Genomic DNA, 12,627 nt, shown 5'->3' with positions numbered 1-12,627 from the left:
CCTAACCTAGGACCTACTGGCAGCAGCAATCCAACAACCCCCATTGCCACCAATATTACCAACCCTAAATACCTCAATATATCAATGCCCAGAGTCTAAGAAACAAAACAGCCCACTTTCACGCTTGGCTATACTATACCCAACCTGACATAGTAGCTGTCTCTGAGACATGGCTAAAACCTAATATTTTGGACTCTGAAATCCTACCCCCAGTGTTTCAAACTCTTAGACATGACCGCCTAAAAAAGAAGGGTGGAGGAGTAGCCTTAATCTACTCTAGCCTACTCTCCATTACTCCCTACCAAAATCCTATTCCTCAGTTCAACAATGCTGAACTAGTCATAAGAAACCTCAAACTAAATAACCATGAAAGTATTTGTGTTATAGCCCTCTATATCCCCCCTGGAAACAATACAAATACACTTGAGGAAATCCTTCTTTGGGCCTCATTTAATATCAAGCTTGAGACATACATCCTAGGAGATGTAAACATTGACTGGAACATGATCACTGGTAATAATCCCACCATTTCAATTAATCTATGTAATTTCACTCAACTCACACATGCTATTACCAGACCCAATAAAAATAACCCCCAGGCTCCATACTGGACTGGATCCTTGTCTCCCACCCAAATAAAATCTCCCACACTGGCACCTTACCAGACTCCATTAGTGATCACTTGCCAGCCTTCATCCATAGAGCAACACCCTCCTCTCCTCACCTACACCAATATATCCATACTCGGAATCTCACAAACTTTAACCCCACAACTTTCTCCAATTCCCTCAAACTGATAAACTGGGAAAATTAAAAACTCTTCCTCTAGACAATGCCGTTGAATTCTTCAACTCAACCTTCTTAGATACCCCTAACTCCTAAGCCCCTCCAAGAATAAAACGTATAAAAACCAATTCCGCCCCCAGGCTTATTAAAGATACCAAAACACACATGCAACAAAGGGACAAGACCTGGAAACTCTACCATCGTAATAAGCACTCTGACACCCTTCTTAAATATAAACAACTCCACAACTTAGCCAAAAAACATATTATACAAGATAAAAACGCATACTATACCACACTCCAATCTAATCATTCCGCAAACACCAAACAGTTCTGGAAATTCATCAACTCTCTTCTCAACCCAGGCACCAAAAACAACCCTTGCCCTGAAACTAGTAAATCTGACCCCAGAAATAGCTACTCTGTTCAACTCCTTCTTTACTAACTCTATAGCAGAACTCACTAAAACATTCCCAAACAACATCACCTCCCCCCAACTCAATTCCTCTCCCCAACCTTCCATCCCAAACCCTCCTCCCATATTCCACCTCATATATAAAAAAACTTCTCTCTAAGCTTAAGCCTTGCTCCAATGCCCCTGACAACATCCCCTCACTCTTTCTAAAAATGTCAACAGACAGCATTGCCATCCCCATTAGCACACTCATCAATAGATCCATTCATGAATCATATGTCCCCAAACTGCGGCATGCAGCCTTTTTCGTACCTATCCATAAAGGAGGCAAAAATAATAATATATCCAACTTCTGACCCATAGCAATTCTCTCCCCTATTTCAAAAATTCTTGAGAAGTGCATCCACTTCCAGCTCATGCCTTTCCTTACAAATAACCATCTCCTGATCCCAACACAACATGGGTTCCATCCTGGCCATAGCACAATAACAGCTCTTGTCTCATTTCTAGACATCGTAAACCACACCCGTGACTCTGGAGAAATTGTATCCACAGTCCTCCTCGGCCTCTCCAAGGCTTTCGATACAGTCTCCCATACCCACCTTCTTAACCACCTCTCTAATTTTAATCTCTCACAAAACACCATTACCTGGTTCAGCAGCTACCTCTCTGACAGATCTCAGGCAGTGAAATGGAAGACTGCACCATGTTCAATAATAGCCTCACATCAGGCTTTGTGCCCACTGAATGGTGCACAGCAACAGTTATCCCAGTCCACAAAGGGGGAGCCACCACTGATCCCAGGAACTATCGACCTATTATCCTGATAAGCCTGGTCTGCAAGGCCATGGAACGTATCATCATGGAACTCATAAACAAAGACATTGGTAACCTCCAAACTCTGGACCCCACCCAGTTCGGGTTTGTGAAAGGCAGATCTTGCCTCCTCAACCTGATCGACTTCTTTGAGGCAGTCACCAAAGCCCTAGATGAGGGTAAGGTGGTTCACACAGCCTATCTTGACCTCGCTAAGGCTTTCGACACCATCCTCCATTCTGGAATTATAGCTAAACTCACTAAACTAGGTATAAATCCCTACATTACAAGATTGGTTGCCAACTGGATCACTGACAGAACCCACACTGTAAAAGTTGTAGACTCCAAATCTGACCTCAAAGCAGTGACAAGTGGAGTACCACAGGGTTCCGTCCTTGGGCCTCTCCTGTTTGGTATCTACTTCTCTGAAGTACAGGCTAACCTAGAAGGCCTCTGGCTAATGAAGTTTGCAGATGACTGCAAACTAGGAGCCATAGTCAAGTTCCCAAATGATGTGGACATCCTACAGAAGGGCCTCGCTGAGACAGATGCCTGGTGGCAAAGCCATGGCCTCAAGCTCAATGCCAAAAAGTGCAGTGTCATCCCCTTGTTAAAAACTCTGTACCCATGAACTACCACATAGGCAGCAATCTATTTAACACCGAATGTGTGATAAGAGACCTTGGGACCCAGGTGGACAGTAGTCTCTCCTTTGATAGTCACATCGCCACAGTAGTCAGGAAGTCCTTCTATGTGGCACACCTAATCATAAAAGGTTTCTCATCCAGGAAAAAAGAGGTCATTGTTCCCCTCTACTTGACACTCATTAGACCCATTATAAAGTACAATGCCCCTCTTGGAATGTACCTCACAAGACATCTGCAGCAGCTGGAAAGGCCACAGAAGTACCTCACAAAGAGGATTACTGGCCTCAAACAAATGCCCTACACTGACAGCCTCAAAAAACTCCATCTTTACTCTGTATCATATCGCCTACTCCGAGGTGATCTCTGCCTAACGTATAAAGCTATGGCAAACCCAGAGCTGTTGGACATGCTACACCTAAAGAAATCCCAATCCCTCTGAGCTACACGCTCTAGGGACCTAAACCTTGTCACCACAATAAACAGGACATGCTGGAGGGATAGATTCCTGTGCCAGAGACTTCCCATACTCTGGAACAGGCTACCCATCTATGTTAAGCAAAGTTCTTCATTAGCACTCTTCATGAAAAATCTTGATGAGTGGATGGGAAATAGGAAATACACCCCAGGGATCACTTCTGTGTCTCTGCTCGACAGTGGCACAGGAAAATAACTTTCTTGGGTGGCGTAAGCCAGGAAACCTTGTTGGCTAGGCTTACATAGACCCTTGGGCTGATAGCCTAGTACCTACCTATGAACCTATGAACTGGCACCTCAGCCTTCCTTCCTACCTCAACCAGAGTACCCCAGGGATCCATACTTGGCCCTATGCTCTTCAATATCTTCATTAATGATTTCCGTGCAGCCATTCCTAACACTAAGATAGTACAATATGCAGATGAGTCAACTTTAGTCTGCTCTGCATCAAACCTCCCTGAACTCCAAACAAAAACTCAAACTGCCTTCTCAACTACTGAGAACTGGATGCTTCAAAATCATCTCTCTTTGAATGCCAACAAATCAAAAATCTTACTATTCTCTCCATCAAAATCTTTCCCCCTCGACAAAACCTCTTTCAATATTATCAGCCATGCCAACTCCACTATAGAGGTTGTTCCTTTTGCTAAACTTCTTGGAGTTACTATTGAAGAACACCTAAAATTTGATACCATTATTCATCTAAATATTATGAAAACCCATCAGAAACTTGGCATGCTGTACAGAAACTCCCACTTCCTCTCCCCCCAACAAGACAGACCCTTGCCACTACCTACTTACTACCTTCACTAATGTATGGTGCTCCCCTTCGAACCAACCTATCTTCCTCGATCTCTTCTAAGCTAGAAACCAACAAAATCTCAAAGTTCGCCACCTCATCCAAATACTCCACTCACCACAGTATATTTCTCCACCACCTGCAATGGCTAGAACTTCCCAACTACCTTGACTACCTCCAACTCATCACTACTCACAAGCTTATTTTTAAACCAACTTTATGCCCATCACTTACTAGCATCTTACCATTATACACCCCTCACAGAACTCTAAGATCTGCCCACCAAAGTCTAATCTCTGTATATAAACCTAATTGTCCCGCTGGTCAGCTTCTCTTATCCTTTTCCTTAGCCAAAAAATGGAATTCTCTCTCTCCATCTCTAAGAATCTCTAAGAACTATGAACACTTCAAAACCCAGCTCCATTCTTACCTCTCCCAAAAATGGAAATGCAATTGCACTCTACCTACCTAACCTGCTTAATACTTGAATACATTCACCACACAAGGTTTGTTCTTCCTTACACATTAGAGATTAACCCTATGTACTGCCTTCTTGCTAATGTTACTTCTATACCACTCTCATATGATTTAAACCTCTGTACTAATTTAACTCTGTTCTACTGCTCTCAACCAGTATACTTGTAAATATTTAGTATATGTTTACCCTATGTTCCTGTTCAATTTTATTTAGTTTTTGCTATTTTTGTATTTAAAATCTGCTTACTTTGGTTTTATTTCTGCTGTGTATTGTTCTTCATATTATAGAGCTTGTACTATGTATTATGGAGCTTTTCTCCCCGGGCCTCCACTGAAAACGGGCTCCTTGAGCCCAGTGAGCCTCCCTGGTTATCTAACTGCAAATAAAATAAATAAATAAATAAATAATAATAATCTGTTCTCTTTGACCTTCCCTATAGCTGCAGCTAGTTTGGTTTCTACTCTAATTTCATAATTTCTACCCATGTCTCACAGTGTGCACCCTATCTCCCATCTTAAGTACTTCACCTTCACCACCTCAAGCTTCTTTAACTGCTCTTCCTTCACTTCCTGTGTTCTCCACCACAGAGAAGTACTGTTCACAGAACTGTTTTGTACACCTTATGTTTCATCTTCTGACATTTTTTTGTCACACACTAACCCTGACACTCTGTGCCATTTGGCTGCTGCACCTCTGATTTTACCATTGACCTCCTTATTCAAAAATCCCTTCTCCTCAAACACTCCTTCCAGATACTTGAAGCTGTTAACCCGTTCCACTGTTTCCCTTTTATTTCAGTTTTCAGCCCCTCCCCATTTGCTGCCACAACAACCATCCTGTCTGTACTCACTTTTCTCCCATGTGTCTTCAGTTTTGCATTCCATTCCCTTATCATTTAAGTTAACTGTTCACAGTCTGTTAGTAATGTCACCTAGTCTGCATATAGCAGCTTTCTTCATCTGACCCTTCCAATCTATTTGCTAACAGTCCATCACCAGTATGAACAGCAATGGGCTTAGAGCTGTACCCTGATTCACACCACTCTCACTGGGAACCTCTTTGTGAGCCTGAACACTGTTTGTACTTGTATCTTTGGGTCCTTGTACATGACCTGAACTAATTTTTCCAGTGTTTCAGGGACTTTAAATCATCCCAAGACTGGGGAAATCATCTCCCTTGGTATGTTAGCATATGCTTTTTTCCAAGACTAGGGATGTCGAGTTTGACTCTTTCCTCATCTCCAACTTCTCCTTCACTATCTATCTCACCGTAAACTTTGAGTTGGCTGTACTACATCCTGATTTCAATCTAAACTGCCTCATTAAAAGTCATTTACATTAAAGGGGGCATTATTAACTTTGGCTTTAGTGTTCTCAACAAAATCTGTTAAGACTGAGCTAAGCAAGGCATCTGACAGAAGTGCAAATGCATGCTACCCACTGCAAACCATCCATTGTATTATGAATAAAGCGTATGGTCAACTTGGAAATAAAGCAAATGGTTGATATCTCAAACATCAGTGTTTTCTTAAGTTCCCTATATGTCAAGCTTTCCACAATCTTGGAAGTCTTGTGGACCAAGTCCCTCTGGAATCTCAACACACGAGCCATGTAGTTTACTGCCCTCACAGTAAACATGGTGGATGAGTAATCTCATTTCCTAGGGACCCTGTTCAAAACACATGACTCTCTGTTTTGTGGATGGAATGGGTCTGCAGAGCAGAAGCCTACTTCAAGAAGGATTCTGTAATAATAGTATCCGCCTCTAAGTTATTAGCATGCTCTGTCCAGCCCTTGGGAGACTGGAGGATCCTGTCTGACCTCACTGGTAGGGGAACCAACATTTTTTTTTTTGGGGGGGGGGGTTCCATGCAGTCTGTGTCTCCAGTGGAACCATTCCATTCTGTTACTTGGGTAAGCCACCAAGAGGTGACTGGAAGGCCTCCTCTAATATTAATGCAGATGAAAAGAGGTCTCTGAGGTCCATCTTCACTTAGCCAGCATCATCACAACAGTCTCCTTCTACTTGGACTATTCTGGCAGTGATGGTGAGGATTTGGCCTCTTCTTTCTCACCTATATCTGGAGTAGGTGAATCAGGTGATGAGTCAAAATGTGTTCTTTAATATTTGGCCTTTCTAGTCTTCCTCAGAGAGGAAGGTTCTAAAGTAAGGGGTAGAAGCTGTATATCCAGATGAGCTTTTGTGTACTGGAATCAAACATATCCAGACAAGCTTTTGAATATTGGAGTAGGTCGTCTAGGCATAGGTAACTGAAGTGCGTGTGTGTGCGTGTGTGCGTGTGCGTGTGTGTGTGTGTGTGTGTGTGTGTGTGTGTGTGTGTGTGTGTGTGTGGTGGTGAAGGGATGGGGCCAGTTGGCTGCCTGTGTGCTCCCATGGTAGAGGTTGTGGTCATGGTTTAGGCTGGTGGAGGTGCCTGCAGGGACATCTGCATTATCAAAGCTGGTACTGGCATCATGTCCTGTCTGCAGCATAAACATCCACAAACACTTGAATAACAGAAAAAGCCACACAGTAGCAAGGACTCGTTCCCCAAAATTTATTTTAGCGCTTTCGTCTCAGACAATGACAAGACTTCATCAGATAAAAGTATAGACTCAGATGAACTTTAAATACCCATGAAGCCAGATAACATCAGCATCTCATTGCACATTTGCTTGTATATATGAGGGGTAATAACCTAAAGAATCTTATGGAGAGGCCACTTTGCACACACAATTTTAGAGACAAGAACTTTGGCAGATGTCCAAATGTAGGTGTTGTCATTTTTGTCCCTATATCAATACTGAGGAACTCTTTGATATTAATGGCTATCAGCTGAATATTAAAGGGAAGTACAATTGTAACAGCTTAGAAGTAGTATATGGGGCATTGTGTCAATACTGCCCAGTATTTTATGTCGGAAAAACTGAGCGCTAATTAAAAAATCATATTTATATACACAATTATGAAATAATTATGAAAAAAATTACCAATGCCTTATTTCGGCACTTATTGGACTTCCCTGAGCATCAATTTAAGTTTGTGGTAATTGAACAAGTTAAACTTAACCCTAGGGGTGGATCATGGCAACTTTTCTTGAGCAAAGGGTGTTGTACTAGATTTTACATCTGAGAGCAGTAGGTTGGCCTGTGTTGAATGAGATGGCATCCATTGGATGTATTTTAAAACTGAAACCAGAACATAGATAAATTCAACAGATATTGTTATTTTACTTTCTTTTTTCTATTTGAATTGTTTATAATACGGTTTTCTAATAAATGTCACTATATGTATTTTAGAGTAATTGTGTATGTTTCTCTTTAAATGTGCAATGAAATGCTGATGTCATCTGGCTTCATGGGTATTTAAAGTTTATCTATGTCTATACTTTTATCTGATGAAGTCGTGTCATTGTCTGAGACGAAAGTGCTAAGAATAAATTTTGGGGAACAAGTCTTTGCTGCTGTGTGGCTTTTTCTGTTCATCATGTCCTATCTACTTAAGGAGACCAGCACTAAACGGTCAAAGGCTATTGCAGCCTTGACAATAAATGCTAAAGTCCTGAAGAATGTCAACTTTGAGGTCCTTGGTCTTAACACCAACTGCAGCTGTCAAAATGCTAAACCAGCAACAGAATGGTTAATGAAAACAGGGTTGGACCTTGACCCTCAAATCCAATGCTGAAGGATTCCCCAGCAATGAGCAGCTTGAGGTTGACACCTCAACACCAATGATAGTTTCAATGCCAGAAAAGTCAAGGATGGAGGCTGCATCTCCAGAAGTGAGGCCTGAGCTGACATTAACAAATCCACCAGCACTGACCCCCAACATCAAATGGTCAGCAGCTGGTCTGATGTTGGGACCTGAAATGGACCCTGTGAGGATATGTTTGCCCCCAGAAGAAGCAGTATTTGACAGGGAAAGTGCTCTGGTCATCAAAATTTTAGCAGGAGAGGACACCTATGACTACATATCCTACACTGATAAAAATACCTACCACATTTCTAGATGGAATGCCTAGACTTGAATGATCTAATGCAGTGTGTAATCTAGGAATTCTCAGCCTAGGCTCAAAGGCAACAGAAGAGAGTCTGCTGAATCGTGGTTCTGGGAAAGAATAATACTCTGACACAGTGAGCTTGACAGGAGAATAGAAACCTGTAGTTTAACTTTCTTAGGCAGAACAACAGGGTGTTTCTCTTAAAGAAATGGCTTTTTTTGCCTTTTGTGAGTTTGGAGGAACAGAGACAGGAGTAGGTGGAGAAGCTCTGGTGGCCTGTAGAATGGAGAGTGGCTTCATTTTTCTCCAGCTCCAGATCACTACACCTGGTTTTGATGGTACACAGCTTAAAGGAAGCATATATTTTGCTGGGTTCAGTTAAGTCAGTCTCCCCCAAGCTCTTAAGTCATTTTACATTTTGTCTGCAATGGGAATTTTTGCCCCATAGTTGCACTTTTTGAATTCTCTACTTTTTTTTTCTTAATCAGAAATAAATGCAATGAAAATAACTCTGCCACTGGTTAAGATTGTGAATCTGGAAGAAAAACAACTTTGGTTAAAAACGAAGCACAATGACTTTGCAACACAGTCGCACGGTTTCATCAAAAGCAACGACTAGTATGCAGTAACAACAAAAAAAATCAAAAAACACATGAACTAGATCAAAGCAAAGGAAATAAGTCAACCATCCATAAAAAATAACCTCAATAAAAAGGTAACAAGCCAGAGATAAGGAAGGAAATAGGCTACAATTCACAGAAAAAGAGAAACAAAGAAGCACACGGATCTTGTATGTAGAAACAATGCAATGGAAAAATAAAAACACAAAGAAACTACTTTTCTGGCAAGTGCAGGACAAATTGATCAAAATAAGCACTTTAAAATATACCAGATTGAGGCCATTTTCCCAATCAAGGTGACCAGAACATTTCTGAAGAGAACTGGAAAAGAGTTGTGAGGAATGCAGCATTGTCAGTAAAACAGGATGAGGTGCTTGATAACATGGGAAAATTCTCATTGCTAGGTTGACTAATCTTGTCAGCCTTAGTCCAGTTGGTGATGAAGATGGAGATCTAATCCAAGATGTTCCACTCAGTTGTACTTTTATCTAAATGCCTAACAGTAAAGTTAATCAATTTCCATATGCAGTTTCAGCAAGCTTTGGGGAGGAAAGGGAGACAGTCCTTATGCAAAGAAGCAAGTGAAAAAAAAATAATGTTTCAAATTACAACATTTGCAATCTGCAGGCATAACGAGATACATATACTGTTATGTGATTTCAAAAATTACTACTGCACTACACTTTCAGTATGCTACTGTTTGATTTACTGGGCTAAAAACAGAGTGCACTAAAAGTTAAATGGTACAGTTTGTTTAGTTCTAATATAAGATTTAATATAACAGCTTTCTCTGTCTGTAATAAATGGATATTATATGCATATATCTTCAAAATTAATTTTATAGGAAGATTAAAGTGCCATCTTTACATTTAATAACTATACTTGTATTTACAGAGTCAATGTTTAATTTGTGTTTTTCAGGTTCTCAAAGCCAGCCCCTATGTTCCTAGATCGGTCCTTCAGCAAGTGGGCAAGGATCCAAGATTTTTTACCCCCATTTGGACTCAAGGGACAAGGTATAGTCTACAGAATGTTTCTCACAAGAAAAAAAAAAGAATTACTGGCCACTTGTTAAGTTCAGTGGTAGGAAGAGATGTCCATTATTTTCACTGTACTGTTTTACTGGTACCAGTGTTCTAATTATATTGGTGTATGTGTTACAAAAAGTTTACACTCTACTGAGTTTCACAGAGTAATTGCAGAACCCAATGTGTCAGCTATTATTTGGTGGAAGGTAACACAGTGATAGCTGATGGCTGTCAGCCCCAGTGGTGAGGATGCATTACAATCATTTTTTTATCCTAGTATCTATGAATATTAAGTTATGTGCGCCAACTTACGATCTGTAGTAAATAGTCAGTCCTGAAATTTATTTTCAAATGTAGGTGTTCCATCATTTTACTTCTCTCTTTTTCCCTCATATAATACAAAATTAATTAAATGCCAGAACTACATGTACACTTGCAGTACATATCAATACGTATTCATGCATAAGAACTAAAATACCATACCGGTGCATATTATGGGTGAGTTGCTTCACAGGTGCAGATCCTTGAACTAGATGGGTTTAAAAGGTTTATCAATCATGCGCACAGCTAGATGTGGACAAGATGGCAGAAAGAATATTATGAAGGTATGTTCACTTACTGGGAGAAATATATAATGGTGTTGTGCTCTACTGCTGTGAAAGACCATATCGTTCCATAGTGCACTAGTCAACTGAACAAATACTTTATTATTTTATGTTGCAAGAAGCATGATTATAAATATCATTCTCTGGTATCCTCTTTCTCCTTTGTTATTTGCTTTATACTTAGAGCCACTAGCAAGTAATAAACTCAGAAATACAAGGATATAACTAGTATGGTAATCAAGAAAATTTGGCTTTATTTGTAGATGATATTATTTTGCACCTGATAAATCCGGAAAAGGACATCTCAATGCTGTGGAACATTTTGGTATGGTATCAAGTCTTTTTGGGATATAAAATTAATGAAGATAAAACAAAAGCTATAGCTGTAAAGTATGTATACAAACATGAATTGGTTCCGGCAATATTCATATTTATGAGGACATGAAATGATGAAATATTTAGGTGTATGGACTAAAAGGGCTTCTGTTATTGTAGCTAAGGATATATGGGAGGAGACAAAACAAAAGTAAATACAAAAACTGATAAACTGGAAATGCTTATTTATGGATATAGATAGTAAGATTCGAGCAGTGAAAACGTTTTAGTGCCTTTAGTCTTGTATATGAGTCAGGCAAACTTTTATCAACCCAAGGAAAAACAACAAAAATTAGTAAAGAATTGAAGGAATTTATTTGGGAAGGAAAGAGGGCTAGAGTTAAGTTGGATAAGTTGATCCTTCCAATAGAACAAGGTGGTCTAGGTTTACCTGATTTGAAGGGATATTTTAGAGCTATACAGTTAAGTCCCATATACATACGTAAGTAGAAGGTTATAATTTAAAAGTGGAAAAGAAATACAGAGAGAATCGGATTTTTTGATGCAGATCCTTAGGGAGAATAATAGCAACCATACAGACTATTATATTCATAAAATAGCAGAAAGTGTTCTAAGAACTAAACAGATATGAGAATGGAGAAATGGAATTTTGCCAATAGGGATGACTGCAAGTAAGGTTACAGAAAATAGGCAAGAGGAGGCTGGAATTTAATAGAGAAACCTGGCAAAGGATCCAAGATATTGGCAGCAAGTAACTAAAGCAGGAAAGGTAATAGAATGTGAAGAGGCCAAGAAAACTTTTGGATTGCAGACTAGAGACTGCCTTCTCTACCAGGACTTGATCTCAGAGTATAAGCAAAGAAAAAAGGATAGGGGAATCTTAAGTGAAAGACCTGCTCTGGTAGACTTTTTAGTTGAATCTAGAACAGAAGCAGCTGTTAAATAAGGAATAATTAGTGGGGCAAATAAAATATTGCATGATAACTATAAGAATCAATCAGAGGAGGTTAGAAAAAATTTGAAACAAAGACTGGAATGTATGGTTCCCAAATATGCAACCTAATCCACAATGTTTTTAAGATCTTTTCTTGGTAGTGTTTGCATAGGTATTTTTATACCCCAAGCATCTTTAAAGAATTTTTCATCAGGTAGATAGCAAATGTTGGAGGCGTCATGGAGAAGAAATAAATAACTGGAAACATATGCTGTGGGAGTGTAAGGCATTGACAGATTTTAAAAATTCACTACAGAATACTCTGTCTGAAATATTGGGTGAGCAAATGGGTCTGAGTAGGAGATCATTCTTTTGAGCTTGGATACAGGACTAAATTGCCTAGACATAGTCAGGCTTTATTAAGTTAATTCTTTTGGCTGCCAAAAATGCAGCACCTTCCTCAGTGAGGCTAGTGGCAGTGAATGCTGCAGGTGCTGCTGGGGGCGAAGAAGTGACAGTGTTAGCTGGGCATACCGATGGCTGTGGTGTTGGTGGTATGATAGCCAGCTGTGGTGGGGCAATAGGCTGAGATGTTGTGAGAGGTGCTAGTCTGGATGCTGCTGTATGCAGAGAAACAATATAAGGAAAAATAAATAAATAAAATAAATGCATATAATGGAAAAGAAAGGA

At 40.0% G+C, this 12,627-nt stretch overlaps 1 protein-coding gene across 1 annotated transcript in view; it reads left to right on the top strand.

The window, feature by feature from the left end:
- The window catches only part of ST3GAL3 (ST3 beta-galactoside alpha-2,3-sialyltransferase 3), a 3,995,325-nt gene that overhangs the window by 1,854,107 nt on the left and 2,128,591 nt on the right, over positions 1-12,627 (top strand). The window contains exon 6 of the mRNA XM_044085443.1: positions 9,956-10,050. Coding sequence (XP_043941378.1) covers positions 9,956-10,050 — 95 coding nt within the window. The remainder of the gene's footprint in view (positions 1-9,955; positions 10,051-12,627) is intronic.

The sequence above is a fragment of the Protopterus annectens genome, chromosome 10.part0, assembly GCF_019279795.1.
Source record: "Protopterus annectens isolate FY-2018-M chromosome 10.part0, PAN1.0, whole genome shotgun sequence".
In the NCBI taxonomy this organism is placed as follows: domain Eukaryota; kingdom Metazoa; phylum Chordata; order Ceratodontiformes; family Protopteridae; genus Protopterus; species Protopterus annectens.
Note: the sequence above shows the minus strand (reverse complement) of the source record. Positions and strands in the feature narration are given on the sequence as shown.